This window comes from Onychostruthus taczanowskii, unplaced genomic scaffold (genome assembly GCF_017590055.1).
Source record: "Onychostruthus taczanowskii isolate IOZ18803 unplaced genomic scaffold, ASM1759005v1 scaffold40, whole genome shotgun sequence".
NCBI classification, from domain to species: Eukaryota; Metazoa; Chordata; class Aves; order Passeriformes; family Passeridae; genus Onychostruthus; species Onychostruthus taczanowskii.
In genome coordinates this window covers 2,068,950-2,084,304 of record NW_024501460.1, presented here as the reverse complement: position 1 = coordinate 2,084,304, position 15,355 = coordinate 2,068,950, and the positions used below count along the sequence as shown (strand labels likewise).

Sequence of the window (15,355 nt, the reverse complement as noted above, 5' to 3'; positions counted from 1 at the left end):
TGACTTGCATGATAAGGAGATAAAATTCAAGTTTCTTTCAAAGGCAAATCAGCTGCCTTTGCACATTTCCTGACAATTAGATAATGGTATAGTTTTGTGTGTTGGGATCAAGGGTGTTTTCTCCTGACTCATTAAACACATGTTTTAAAAATAAATATGCTCCAGGGCAGGCATAGTAGATCAAACCAAAGTCCAAGGTAGTCCAGTATCTTTTCTTGCACTCAACGGTTGTGTTACATGCAAGAAGCTGGGTAAGCAACTATTTATCTGACTCCTGACTTAAGAAATCAGATTGCAGCACTCAGAAATTCATAAGCTAAAAGCTCCATCCAGATCAAGTTGTGGATTTATCCTTTGTGTTGTTGGAACCAAATTTAGCTTTAATGGATATCTCATGCAGACAATTCCACAATGAAAAAAGACATTGTGCACAAAAGCACTTTTTTTCAGTTGCACCCTGACCATTTTGTTGGGTGCTCATTGTCTCTGGCATTTCATGAATGAGTCAATGGCAGTTCGTGGCCTCTTGTGTTCCCTGTTGACTTCTGTCCTTGCTGTAGTATCTCTCTGTGCTGGTAATGGCCCCCACCTGGAGCAACAGGTCGTGACCACACTGCAGGAGAGCAGGAGCTCAGGGCGCTGCCAAAGGCCACCTCACGCAGTCAGAGAGCAAAAGCCCCTGTGCCGTGGGTTTCCTCTCGCCTCTGGGTCTGGAAGCATGCCAGGGCTGTGGGGATGCTTTGAAGGGCTATGCCAGGCCAAGAAAGCCTGTCTGGTGTAGCTCCCAGCAGAGGATGTGTAGAATACGTGTGCTGATGTTTGTCCTGTTTTGTGCCTTGATTTTCCTCCAAGACAGCAGTCTGGTTTACACAGTGAGCAGCCAAGATGATACCTACCATGTATTTTTGTGAATATCAGGAGAACCAGGACTTTGCTGTAAAAAAATAGATTACCAAAAAAAATGAGGTCCTGCTATTATTCTTTATTTCTCTGCAAACTCCATTCCTTTAGTCATTCTTTTTTTTCATTTTTTCGTAACTTTTTTAGTTCTGATGCATCTCTTTGGAGATGGATACCCAAACTTGTGTTAGCAATAGACTATGACACTAGCACAAAAGGGCTGTATATATTTCCTAGTAATTTCAGATTTCTGTTGCCTTTTTTTACTGCCCCAAGCATTAGGATGATGTTTTCAGATAATTCTCTGTGGAGTTGTCCAAGCACTATCTTCTGAGTGGGAATGACTAATATAGCTGTTAAGTGTGTAGAGTTAGGGCTGCCTTTTCCCGAATGTCTTTTTTGCTCATTTTTATCAATGTTGAATTTTGTCACATGTCATTTAGTATCATAAGAATTCTGGTAGTTCTTTGCAATCAGCCTTAGTTTTGCAGTCAGCAAATTTTTCATCTCCCTATGGTCAACCTTTCTTAACTGTGTTTTTGTGAAGGAGACAACAGGTAGTGCTACATCCCTCTGTTTATGTATGGTGCATTCCTTTTTGATTTCTACATGTTGTTATTCCACTAGAGGATAATCACATCTAATTATCTAATGCAATTTTAATTCTCCCAATGACCTTAACGTAGAAATTTTGGAACTTTGAAGATGCTGACTTGGAACAAGCATCTTCATTCATTGACTTCATACCTAGGATGATTCTTCTCTTATCTCTCTTCTGTTCTTGGTCTCCAGTTTCTAGCTTTACTCTACATAACTGTTCCTAGACTGGTGGATGGGAACAAGGCTTACTGGTCTGTGATTCCCAGATGACTTTCAGACTCTAAAGAATAGCAACCTTCTATTTGCCGTCTCCCACTTCTCTATCTTATCTAGATTACATGTCACACTTACTGTGTTCATATTTGATTTCCTGAGGAACTCAAGGGAGAAAACTGTCTGGTCTTGGCAGTTTGCTGCTCTCCATTTTATTGATTTCTTTTAAAAGTTCTCCAAATGACACTTCACTTAGAAAGACTTCTGCAGTTCCTTGTAATGAAGAGTTTCATTTTGCAATTCTGCTGAAGCTCTTCAGGATTAGCACTGCTGTGAAAAACATTTGGCTTGCTTACCATGGCCTTTATCCTTCAGTACCATTGCTTATGACCTTAGATCATCTATGATTCTACCAATTTTCTGTTTGGTTTTCTACACAACGAACAGAAAAACTGTATTAGGCTCTGGAAAGCAGGAACACTTACACTGGAATATTAAGATGTGAGACTGACAATATTATCTACATTTATAACGTGATTACACTGTAAGAAATGTCCAGAGAATTAAAAATATCTCCTTCACTTCACTGTCCTTCTTGCCTATTATTTTTCAAATTTACTTCTTGTATCAGTACTTCAGTTCAAAACTGTTACCATCTAAACATGTTTCATATCCTCGTCTCTGTCTCCCCATCCCAGACAAGCATCAGAACTATGTTTTTGCACACACACACAAAAATCATTAAGGTAAAATAAGAGGAAAAAATGCCTTATTTTCTCAGATAACTTCAACATTTGCTGGAGAGGAGCATAAAACAATGTCATCATTGGTGGCTTTTTAAAAATGTCTCCTATTAAAATAATGGAATAATTCATGTTAAAAGCAGGAGGGTGCATGCCAAATTCTCATGAAGCTGTTCTGCATTCATGTTACTGTAACTGAAATCACAGTCTGGTCTCTTTTCAGTCTGTTGATTCCAGAGGACTGCTGTGTATAATGGAAAGTTTTTTGCCATCTGGGAATGTTATCTATTCACCCCAAAGAAGCAAAAAAAAAGTCAGACCAAGACTCTGAATGTGTAAAACATGCAGAAATTGCATGGTGGGCCTTTACTGTAGCTTGAACTGTTATCAAGTACCAAGCCAGAAAGCAGACTGCACTATTTTGGGAGATAAGACGCTGACGTTAAAGACACTTGGGGGTTTTTTCAGCATTATGTACCAGCCAGCTAGTGCCATTGCACAAGCTGGAAATATCATCCAAATATAATTGCTGGATGGTGTGACAGCTGCAATTCAAGAATCTTCTTATTTTGGAGGAAGTGTTTGTTGCTTTGTGATTCAGTCATTCCTATAATCAAGCATTAAATGAATTATTTCCTGTTTGGCTCCTAACAGAGGTCTGTGTTGAAGGGTTGATGCCAGTTCATTTCAATAACAAATTCATTTTTAATTTGTGTGTGCTTAGTCAAGATTTTCTGGGTGTACAACAGTAGTGATGGTTTCTGAGAAGTATATGAAATATTCATAACATCTCTTTCAAAACTGTGCTAAACCAGCTTCAGATTTAAGTAGGTATTTCTTAGTCACAAGCTCTGCTTTGTATTTATTTTTAGTAGGGGTACATGTGGACACAGATAAACAAGTCCCCATCTATTTTGCATGTCAGTTTGGGAGGCTACAGTGTACTAATTATTCCAGTGTAAGTGGAAAACTGTAATTTACTCCAACAGGGTTTGAGTCATGTGTGAATATATTTTAAATTTTCTCAAATCCCTTTCTGGTGAAATAGGAGCATCCAGCAGAGAAGGCTTTTTCAGTGTAGCCAAAATAGGATGTTGTTAGGGAGTAAAACACTGGATTTACACATCTGTCTGGCAATGGGTACCAGGCAATATATGTTTGTAAAGTTACAGCTGTAAGGTGAACTCAGGCTGTAAAACTACACAGCAGTTGGCTTTTGCTATAGAGTTGTGCTGCTTGTCTTACTGAGTACAGGTCTCTCTTCTGTCATCAAGGTGATCCTCCCAGCTGGCAAATGAGGGGACCAAATACTGGCCAGTAGCTTGGTTGTGATCTCCAGGTGATCTGTCCAAGCATTCTTTCTGCCTTCTTATCATCAGCCTGCCACTGTTTTGGTTTTATCCTGAATTTTTTTCCCCATTTTTCTGTCCCAGGAAAGGTGACTCCTTCACCTTTGAAAGTTACTCTGCAAAATCCAGTTTCCTGACATCTGCTAGACTTCTTTATGTACACTGTGCTCTGTATTTTGTCATCCGTAAGTGCTGATGAGGAGCAAATCCAAAAGCAGCAGCTTGTCCGGGTAGTTATAAGCCATGTGTAAACTCTGTCATGAGAGAACTCTCCAGAGAGTCACAGGAGTCATTATCTTATTGAAGCAAAGCCCACCATGTTTTTTGCTTTGAGGAAGGTCCCTTGAACTATTATGCTGCAGAATATTACAATATTGCAAACAGATATTTCTGCTGTTGCAGATGTCAATGCAGATCCCTTCTGCAGTATCATCATTCTGAGAACCACCTTCTCAGGGTGAAAAGAAACACCTTGCAGATACCTCACCCAGATCTTCACCCACTTGTTTTAGCATAGCATTTGTCTGTTGTACGTACAGAAATCTGAGACTGCAAGGTACCTAAAGCAAGTTGAGTCACTTGTAAAAAGCAGCCATTCCTTGGGACATACAACTGCTTCTGATGCTGCCATGGTTTTTTTTCAGATGGCATCACTCATCCAGTTGCAAAGGTTTGACATGTAGAACTCATATTCTTAGTTTTTTTCATTGATACTACAAGCTCTGCATGTTGTTACACAGAAGCCTGTAGGCGAAACCATCATTTATGAAAATGTAAATGGATCTCCTACAATAAGGATTGCATCAGGTGCCTTTTGCTGGTGCTTAGGAGATAACCTCGTTGCAGTAAGAACTGTGGTGGTGATCACTATGATAAATTATCTTTAGCCCAGCTATAGCTATATAGGGTGCTGGTAGCAGTGTGGACATAAGCAGGGGCTGTTCTAGCCTGCCAGGTTTCTTGCTTGGACAGAAGCTTTCTAATAAGCCAGTACCACCCCCTCACTACTGTTTTTGATGCCTAAATTAAGAAGTCTTTTGAGTGCCAGGTTATGGCTTTCTACTCCGCACTCCCACTGTATTTGCAGAGCAGGTGTACATTAAGATAGGCTATGTTACCTTGTTGCAAATTTCTTTAATTAAAATACAGAATCTCCTTTTTCACTAAGCTGTGGAAAGCAATACCTGTTGCTGGCTCAGCTTTCCAGTTCTTGACCTAGTGCTACCTAGGAACTCATGAAAACACTGTGCAGCAATTCAGGCAGAAGAACAGAAGAAATGTATTTTCTTCATATTTCAGTATTCTGATCTGCTTTCTGAATTTCTCCCTAACTTCTCAAGTGTGACTAGAAAAGCAATTATGTATAAAAGGTATAAAAATGCCAGTCTTTCAAAAATCGTTTTGATAGATTATCACAGTTCGCTGAGACAGTGGAGTTCTGTTTATTAGCTGGGTAGCTGAGGGTAGTAACATTTTTCTCAAGGTGTCTACAATCTTGTTTTCTTTTCAAATCTGCTTTCTTAGGATTTTTTTTTTTTAAACACACAGCTTTTGTTATGTTTGTTAAGATTTCTTGTTTTATCTCCTGCTTTCATGCCAGGCTCTCTCAGCTTGGCCTGTGAAATCCATTATGCTGGGTTTCTTTGGATCTAACTTGAAGTGTACTTCTTTTCCTAGGAAGACACCTTCTTTTGATTGATTTTTTTAAAGTCCTTCTGTATGAAAAAAATACATTCATCTGTTCTTGGATTAGGTTTCTGATTTCTTTGGTTCAAAATAATTAAGAACTATCACGGTAGAGTTGTTCAGATATAACTTCTCTGCCATTCCTTGTGTTTGCTGAATTTCTGGTTGCATGCTCTGAGTTGTGTTACTGTATTGTGATCTCACTTTGTGTGGTTTGCAGTATTTTGATTTGCTTCTGCAATTCTGTATTTGCAGATTTGACTTTGCATCCACTTACCTCCCAAGTTTGTTCTCTGGCAGTGTAGTAATGGTCAGTAAAAGTCTAGAATTTTCTTAAGGCTGCTTCCACTTCTTCCCCAGTTTTACTTTCTGTCTCAATCAGTAAGGAAGAGAAGATTGAATTTTTATCTGTAGTTACCAGGTGTGCCAACTGTTTCACCTCCTAAACTCTTCCAGTGAGTAACTAGGAATTTTAGATTTGATCCTGTACTCTCGAAGGAATGTGTATATTTTTACTGTGTTATTTCAAAGGCTTACCTGTCACAAATGGAGATTTATCATGTTCCCAGTCCAGTGCTTCTAACTGGAAATGGACCATTGTCTTGAGCTGGTCTGAATTGGAGTGGAAGCAAGATGCCCTGACATCATCTTCTCTATGTTTTTACGTAGTCACAATCTAAAATAAGTTCAGTTGTACTTGCAAGACTGGAAATGAAATAAAAATGAAATTAATTGGGGGGGGATGTTAATTTTTTTTTTTTGCCTCTTTTTCCTGTTATTTTATTTGCCTTGATTACAGTAGCAAATTTTAAGTCTAGAAGGGTCATTTCCTAGCCTAGAGTGTTGGCCCGTGGTCACAGAACGGGTGCTGTTTTGCTACTGATGTAGCAGGTGGCACACCAAGTTGCTGCAGCTTGTCTGTACCTCACTTTTCCACTCCTGTAATGATGATCCAGGTCTGCTTGAAGAGTGTTTTGAGTTACTCGTTAGTGTCATCAATGCTGGGGGATTTTTCTGTGTTATTAGTTTGTCTCGTAGCACATGCCACGGAAGTTTTCCAAGTGATTCACATACTGAAGAGGTTTATTTGGTCAGCTGATTTGGAGACACTTTTCAAAATCAAGCTTAACCTTTTATACCAGCCTATTTTTCTCCTTCAAATGTTCACTTATTTCATAGAATGGGAGTGCTAGGCTACAGTCACAACAATGAATGTCATGGGTAGGCACACAAACAAAAAGAGGCTCCCAACCTTTTCTAGGTAGTAATCTGTCTGAATTAGGTTTTGTAGTTGGTATTTTTGCAGGAAAACCTAGGCTGATATTAGAGATGCTCAAAACTTCTGTAAGGAACTTTAAATCTCAAAGATTCAGAAACCTCTTGGAATATTTTCACTTTCCTCAGGCTTCAAGAGACCTATGCATGTTTGAAGCCAAGCAAAATTTATATTTAGCAATGAGCAGAGCAATGCAGTTATTTCAACCAAGCTATGATTTGGTATTGATCATACCCCAAGCTCACAGCAGCAGTGCTGAGTGTCATGCCACAGTTTTTAAAACAATCCTGAAATTAATGGAGCTAAGACTTGTATCTATAACAGTGCTTCTTTTCTTAAAACTACTCTCTTCAGTCTATTTTGATTTCAGGAGTATATTCAGCCCTATTTTTATACATCTTTATCTCAGCTACTCACCCTTAGCTTCCTTTACAGTCAGTGAAGGCTAACAGGCACTTCCAAGGTCCAGCTCTATCTTGTTTAGATTCTTACATTCGTCTGAGGTTAATCATGCCCAAGACTTGCTCTTAATATATGAGACCAGCTCAGAGGCAGAAGTGCACACCATAAAAATTTGTATCAGCTGAATCCTGCTCCATTTGATTGCCAAGAAACTCTACATAGTTGGGAAAATTCCAAGATGATGTAATATTTTAATACATAATCCATCACATTTGAAAATCCTTCCTTCCTTATAAATATAAAGAAAACATTGTTGGTTGTTTATCTAAACATTGTGCAAAGTAATTGGTTTGCTTGTTTCTAATTATTCAGATCTGAATTATTAGCAAAGCAGATTCCTATAATTGATGCACCAGAAAGCTTCTGCTCTCAGCTTCATCCTATAACAACCTTTGCTTTCTAATATCATCATTAAAATTATAGTGGCCTTTGAAAGGAAGAATTCATGCAAAACATCCCCCAGTGCTTTTTAAAACAAAAGCCAAGGACAACCTCAGAAAAAAAGCAAGGTTAAGATCCAACTGGCCAGCACAGATTGGGATTTAGTTTCAGTCGTCAGATGAAAAGGGCAGGACTTGTTTATTTAGTCCACCCTTTGGTTAAGCAGCAACATGACAATTGCTGCAAAGGAGGACACTTTATCATTATCTTGTATAATAATATTTATTATTAATGTATTATTGCCTGATACAGATGCAGGTTGGAATAGTTCATCTGAGATGTTTTAGTCTTGGAGGGAAGGATGGGAGGACGGAAAGGCTGCGTGTCGTGGCTGCATAAATGCCGCTTTGGCTGGGTAATGGAGCAGCAGAAGCGCTCAGAGGCAGCGCGGGGCTTCGCCTTCCCAGCTGGAGCAGCAGCCCACAAGCACTGCCATCACGAGCACAGCAGCCTGTTAAAGGGATAAAGACAAAACTGTGTTTGATTTCCAGAGTGGAGGGGCAGGAACTTCTCCTGACCCTGTCAAGGCTTTACTGATCTTAATGGGTCTGCCACAGAGAAAAACTCTGCTTGAACAGCAGAGGGGGGCTGCTCCTGAGGGACGAGTTCAAAAATACCAGCTCAGAAACATTAATAAAAACATTTCCCACTGTTTCTTCATCAAAGCATCAAAGAAACAGCTTACTGCAGAGCACACTGGCAAAATCTGTACGCTTTTACCACAAAATACACATAGGCTCATTTCTATAAACTAGTAACTGAGAGTTTCTTGTAGAGTGGATGAATTTGTTACAGTAACTAGTTTCTGGCATAAGTAGATCCCATAAAGAGGGCTTAATGCTTATTTCTAATCTCCTGGAAGGTTGTACAAATGAAAAAAAATGAGGTTAATCACCAAGGAAAATCACTAATGAAGTAGTACATCTTTTCTTAAATATTAATTATAATTCATTTTTTCCCCTCACAGAATTTGCACAGTTGTCATGAATCAAGGATTATTTCAAAGGTTTACATTTATCCACTGCTGTGTATGGATTCCTTCTCAGTGGAGAGTGAATGAATTTATTTTGTACCAGCTTTCTGCTTGAAAACAAAATCCTTCATAAAAGAACTGGCAATCTTAGCGAGAGAAATCCAGACCAAGTAAAGCATTTCATTGTTCAGGGTGTTAGACCCTAATGAGTTCTATGTCTAAATGCTTATATTTTTTCCCATCTGATCAGCAGTAGTGTAAGAGGTTATGCACTTAAATGTACAACACTTGTTTGGGAGGAAGATTTGTATTGAAGAAAGGCAGCATGTTCCACAGTTTTAGTATAACAGCTGTTATCATTCAGTGCTGCTCTTAGCCCAGCATGCCCTTCCTCTAAATATCTTATTAATTAAACTGGCTTAGTAGGAAAATAATTAATACTATAAGTCCTGTACCTACTTAGAAAGGATTTAGAAACTGAAAAAAATTGGTTTTGTCTGAGCTTGAGCTCGAGGGTTGTGGGTTTTTTCATTCTTGAACACAGGCAGATTACAATAGGGAATTGTTGTGTTGCAGGATTCATTTGGTGTGTTCTGTTACCCCCTAAAGCTATAATGGTTCGGTCCTGGGATCCCCCTCTCCCCCTCCCCTGGAACCTCTCTCTCTGAGAGTGTCAATTCGTTCTCTCCTCCCCTGTTTCCCTGGTTACCCTCTGTCAATCCCTCCCCAAGTTCTGTCCATCACCCACTGTCTCCTTCCCATATTCCAGAAAGTTCTCCTTTCTTCGGTGGGTGATTGGATCGGGAACAAGGATCCCTCCCTGTCACATTCCCTACTGGCTAGCCGGCATGTTTCTCACGAGTTTGTTCACTCCCCAGTCCTTCCTCATTGGTCAATGTGTCGTGTTTACACCCCCTTTATAAGCTGCTGTATTCCTGGCTTGTGGCCCCTGCTTGGCTGGTGCACCTGGAGTTAAAAAAGGTTCACCACCTCCCTGCCCGAGGGAGTAGAGAAACTCGGGACAGCAGCACAGCAGGGAATATCTGAGAAATTTATATAGTCTTCCAAATATATATATTCTATCTTTGAAATTCTACAACTGCAAAAAGTCCACTACTTTGAGAAGTCTTGGTCACTACCGGTGGGTGTTCCTCAGCAATTGGTTTGGAAGAGACACTCCTGCACTTCTTCTAAATGTCCTGAAAGCCCTTTTTAGTGCCTGATTCCCCAAAAGCCTTAATTCTAGTCTGCAAAATGACTGTGTTTCTTACCAGTACTATGATAATGAGGTGGGACCTCCTAGCCATGAAGTCGGTATTAATGCTGCTACCTTGCATAACCAGCTCTTGACTGGGCAGGAGGGTGAGACAGAGCACCCAGGTGGATGCCAGTGAATTTGTGTGCAAAATGTGGATCTGTTATTTAGCTATCTGTGTACAGATAGAGTGCAGAAATAGAATTTGCCTGTGTCTTTGTTCTGTGTGCAGTGCTGCTGTCTATATGCAGAAACTGCTGCTTTGCTGCCGATTCACCCAGCTTGGTTTCCCACTGAAGAATAAGTTCAGTTTGCTGCTTATTCTAACAGAAAATTACACTTTTTGAGACCTATTGAAAAAGGTTCTGGGTGCCACCAAATTGCTCATTAAACTCAGTCAGAGTTTTAACAATTTCTTTAGTGGAAGAAGGCTCAGGAATTAGTTGCAGCTTGTTCTGTCTTTTCTTGGAAGGTCTGAGAGCAGCTATTCTTAAGGAGGAACAGGAAAAAGCTTTAAATGCTGTGCCAGAACAAGACCGTTTCAGCATAAGGAAAAGGCAGCTCGAGGAGCAGTCTGCAGTGTGACTCCACAGTTTTATAGTTGGGGCTATCTTTTCAAAAGCATATTAGAAACTTAGAAATCAGTGTTTCATTGCAAGTCAGTTGAGGTGCCTAAAGCACTTCTTCAAATGGGTGTAAAGCACTCTAGAAATTGCTGTGTTAGGTTAACAACCTCCAAAATCAAACTGCACCATGTAGCTGGTTAATGGGTATGGGGTCTTGTGCTTCAGCAAAGGGACCTGCCTTTAATTCTCATCCACACTGAAGTTCAGAGAGTGTCTCTCCCTGGAGAGACCAGGGTTTTTAATTAGCTTCTGTCTGTACATGTTGGTCATCTTTGCCCCAAAGAATACATGCTCAAAACTGATTTTAAAAACAGGGAAGCCTGTATTTATCCTGTGAAGAAAAGTGAAGCCGAGCTGGCCTTGTTCATATTAGCTGTAAGTATCTGGCAGCAAATAAGTTGCAATAAGGACAGTGTGCCAGTATGAGCATAGCTAATTCACCAGATATATGAGTCCCTGCGGGAAGAGTCAACACAGAGCAGTACCAAGAAAGGTTGCAACTTCCTGTTTTCAGGGGAGAAGAGGGTGTTTCCAAGCCTCTTTTGCTTTAAATCTGCCTGGGGCAGGCTGAGGATGCTAAGTCCCAGTTCGTTTGTGTGTACGTGCATCAGGGCTGGGTCTGATGGAGGAGCATATGGCAGAAGCCATTTGCCCTTGACTGTGCCTCTTTTTTGGCAGGCACAGGCTTGTTTCTTATGGAGCATGGGTTCAGTCACAGCCACTCCTTCACATCACTTCTTGAGCCCCCGGCTTGCTGGCTTTCAGCTCTTTGCCTGTGTGTGTCCTTTGTGGTGTTTCAGTTAATTGGACATTGTTTTAATTACTACTGCACTAAAGAAACATGTATTTTCTATCTGTCATTTTGCTGCCTCAGTGACCATGGTCTCCAAGCAGCCAATACAGAACTTGAGCTGTTCAGATCTGGTGTAAATTGCGGTGGCTCTCTTGGAGTTTCCCTCCTTTGCATCTCTTTAGGGGAAACCACTCCTCCAGGGAAGAGAAGGCTCTATTAAACAGCTCATTTTTTGCACTGTCTGAAACACCATAACCTGCCCTCAATGGAACAAGTGGCAAAAAAGCCTTGGCTTTCATTCTTTTCCACAGTCTGGACACAGTCCGTGGGCATGTTCTGTTGCCACATCTTTCCTTGGTTTGAGCCTTTGTGTTGCCTTCTTTCTTAACTTTCCCTCTCCAGCTTCTTTACTTCTCTACTTATTACTTCCAGTAATTTCTTTTTTCTCCCTTTGCTGTCTCTAATTCTCCATGGAAATCAGAAATGTTTGGTTTATGTGTCAAAATCAAGCAATGGCTGTGCAGACATGCCCTCAAATCAGTCAGCCTGCCACCATTTCTGTCCATAACAGCCACACTACAGTAGCAGACATTCTCTGGATTATCAGTAGCCTTTATTTCAAGATGCTGAACTGCCACTGACTTGAAGAGGAGAAAAAGCATTTTTAAATGGCTTTACAATGCATGGAGTCTTTTAAAACAATATTTTCCCTTCTTTTATATTTATATTGATCCCTATCCTTTGCTTACAGCTCTGGAAAGAAAAATGTCAATGAGGCAAAGCAGAGAGGAGCTTATAAAACGAGGAGTGCTGAAAGAAATTTTTGATAAAGGTAAGTGTTTTTCTTTTCACAACAGTAAATTGATATACTGTATGGTTTTATGGCCAGACATTACATAATTGTAACATTAGGAACTGGGAATAGAGAGTTCTGAATTGCAAGACTGTGCAAAATAAGATCTCTAAACAATTCTGTTGACTTTGCCATGGTCTGGCCCTCTCTGTTGGATATATGCAGTAGTTACTTAGCAAATAAAAATGAAAACTAATCAGAAAAGTAAAGCAATAGAAATAAAAATCACAGCAATATACAGTAGTCACTGACTGCAAAAGAGCAAAGCATCCAGCCTGTGGAGAAATGTAGTGGGTTTGTGCCTCTGTGTATTGCCGTTGTCTGGTTGAGTCACTTTGGGATTAACTGTTGTGGAAAAGGGAAACATTTAAAGGTTTTGGATCCTGATGAGCACAGAACAATGTACTTTCCCTTGAAACAGCTCAGAAGAGATAATTCCTTGTTCAGGATAATTAATTTGTTGAGTTTGTAATGTCTTGTTTATGCAAAATGCCATTGTATTACAAACATCCTTGTTTTACACCGGTAACACAATACGTAGTTGACATCTGTTACATATATGTCAGTATTTGAGTGCATCTTGCATTTGTTTTGCTGCTTCCCTTGTCAATTACTAAGGCAATTAATTCAACAAATTATATAAAGACATAATAATGATACTTCTTAATCACAATATAACTTATGCATATGCTTTAAAGCCTCCTTAATTTGAAGTCTAAAGGTTTTTTACAATAGCAGTACAAACTCTGGTAGAAATCAACAGAAATTAGAAATTTTCACAGATATTAGAACTATAACCTACTTCATAAATTCAGGAGCATTTAAATCTGCTACCTAATTTTTACTCTAGCTTATTAGGAATTTTAAAATTTACTAACCCAGGCTGCTAATTTTTTAAGTTAAAAACAAACAGCAGCAGAAATGTTAGAATTTATCATTAAATGTTAGAATTTCCACCAGTTATGTGTTGTAGTGTGCTCTCACTATAACCTGCTGGCTTATAGACCAACCTAGGTGCAACTTGAGAGTAAAAACACCTCATGTCAATAGGCTTGCCCTTCTCACTGCTTTGTGTTGTCCACATTTTTAGTGTGACTCAGATCGGACCCGCAGCCAGTGAGGTGTGGTCCAGGCTGTCACACCAAGTGAGGAGTGCTTCAGCCAGCTCAGAAGGCAGCATTCAGTCACACCTCTGTCCCAGGTGTGACCTCCTTCATCCCTGCCTCACATCCCACATGTAGCCACTCTCTGAACCATCCCTACATAAACCTAAAGGTCTCCCCAGGAAAAATCCTTTCTGTAAAGTCTGACTCCTCCTTCCGTGTTGAAACTTGGGGAGATTCCTCTTCTGTTGCTACCAAAGCACTACAGGTTGTTTTTTTCTTTTGATGAAATAATGATGTCATTTATAAACTTCTGTGTCATCTTGTGAATCAGATTTTAAGTTGTCTGTAGGTATTTGAAAGAAATAAATTAATTGCTCTTTATAATGATTTTTCACCTTTACAAAGCTGATATGAAAAGAAAGGGGCAGGGCCGAGAAGAAGGTGATAATACACAAGAATAGCAGCAGTACTCAAACAGCTATGACGATACAAGGATATGAAAAAGGCAAGATGTGTAGAGCAAAAGCATTATTTCCTTCAGTGGTGTAATAATCTGAGAGTAATTCTAATGAAGGATTTATTTCATTGACAACCTTAAGTGGAAGTTACATTTTCTTTGTAATTCCTGTTAGGTAACCTCTAATCCTTCAAGAAAACAACAGACCTTTAGCATTTCCTAGCAGAATGCTTTATTTGATTGTGGTAGCTCCTTCCATGCCAAGAGGCGTCTTGCACAGAAGTAGGTGTAAATCTCTTTGTCTCCCTTGCCTAAAAGGTAGGCAAAGCAGATGAGTAATTTTGGCTTTTTCTTTCTTTAAAAACCCATACCAATCAAAGGAAACAGTGCAGACAGATGATCCAAGAAGAATAATTTTTGCCTTGTGCTTAATGTTGGTTTTGTCATATCTTCTACATTGAAGAAAAGCATAATTAGCTGGTTTGTTTGCCTGCTGTTTAAAGTGATGCTCTGACCTGTTTGCTTCAGGATTTGCTGGCTTTTCAGAGGACTTTGTGTCACCCAGCAGGTGAAAATTATCAGAGTGCAGTAAGTCACAGTAGTCACACATAGGAGAGTCACTGCAGTCCAGCTGCTATATTTGGAAAACAAGAAATGCTGTTATCATTTCAGTGACCCCCACACTTAAATTAGTCACCTGAAGCTGCTCCTGACTGAACTGCAGAGAGCTCTTTCCTTGCTAAGGGACAAACTTGTGACAGAATCAGTTTCTGTTATCTTCCCTTTGCAGGGCTCTGTGACTTGAGTATTCTAAAAATGTAGGCAAAAGCTATAATTTTTTCCAATACTTTGTACTTTTGGAAAAAAATAAGTTGAAGAAGTATCTGATTAAGCTCCTGCTGTTCTTATAATTTGTGGGCAGATAGTCTTGAGAGGTTAAAAACACCTCTTCCACCTGCATCACAGAACATACCTCAACATTTGGAAGAACTCATATTTTTGCCATCGCTCCTACGCATAAGTGCAGACCTTGATTTCCACATGAGGGTGTAACCATCCCAAAAACATCTGTCATTAGAACTGCCCACTGTTTCATGCTGCTGGTCAAAGAACCAAATCTACTTGTAGTATTTTGATACCTCTTCTTCTTTCTGAATGTAGATGAGATTGCCTGTAGTGAGAAATTTCTGAATATGAGTGTGAACCAATTACTTACTCCAAAGGCAATGGTGCAGTGGGTTTTCAAGGAATCAAGGGCAGTATTCATCTTTTATATTCTTGTATTTTAATATGCTCTATCTAATTAAAATTAGGGATTTAAACTTAAATTTCAGGTAACCTAAGTCCTGACAGGATTCAGACATGTTGCACTTATGCACTGAAGCAGACTTTTTCACAGTGTGTGAGGACCAACTTGAAGAAGTGGCTTTGGTAAAGCAGCAGGAAGGCATGGCAGCCACTGGAGAGACAGTTGTGCTGCAGTGAAATTGAAAAGTTTTGAACTCCTCCAGAAGTAGCCTGTCTCAAACTCCATGGGATCCCACAAAATCAGGGGTCTGCTTAGGTGCTGAAGTTGTGCAGGATTCCAGCTACTGTTCTAAGGTAGCCACCAAGGGCAGGGG

At 39.8% G+C, this 15,355-nt stretch overlaps 1 protein-coding gene across 1 annotated transcript in view; it reads left to right on the top strand.

The window, feature by feature from the left end:
• Nucleotides 1–15,355, top strand: part of PHACTR1 (phosphatase and actin regulator 1) — a 294,715-nt gene that overhangs the window by 211,699 nt on the left and 67,661 nt on the right. The window contains exon 7 of the mRNA XM_041413189.1: nt 12,069–12,149. Within this exon, the coding sequence (XP_041269123.1) occupies nt 12,069–12,149 (81 nt within the window). The remainder of the gene's footprint in view (nt 1–12,068; nt 12,150–15,355) is intronic.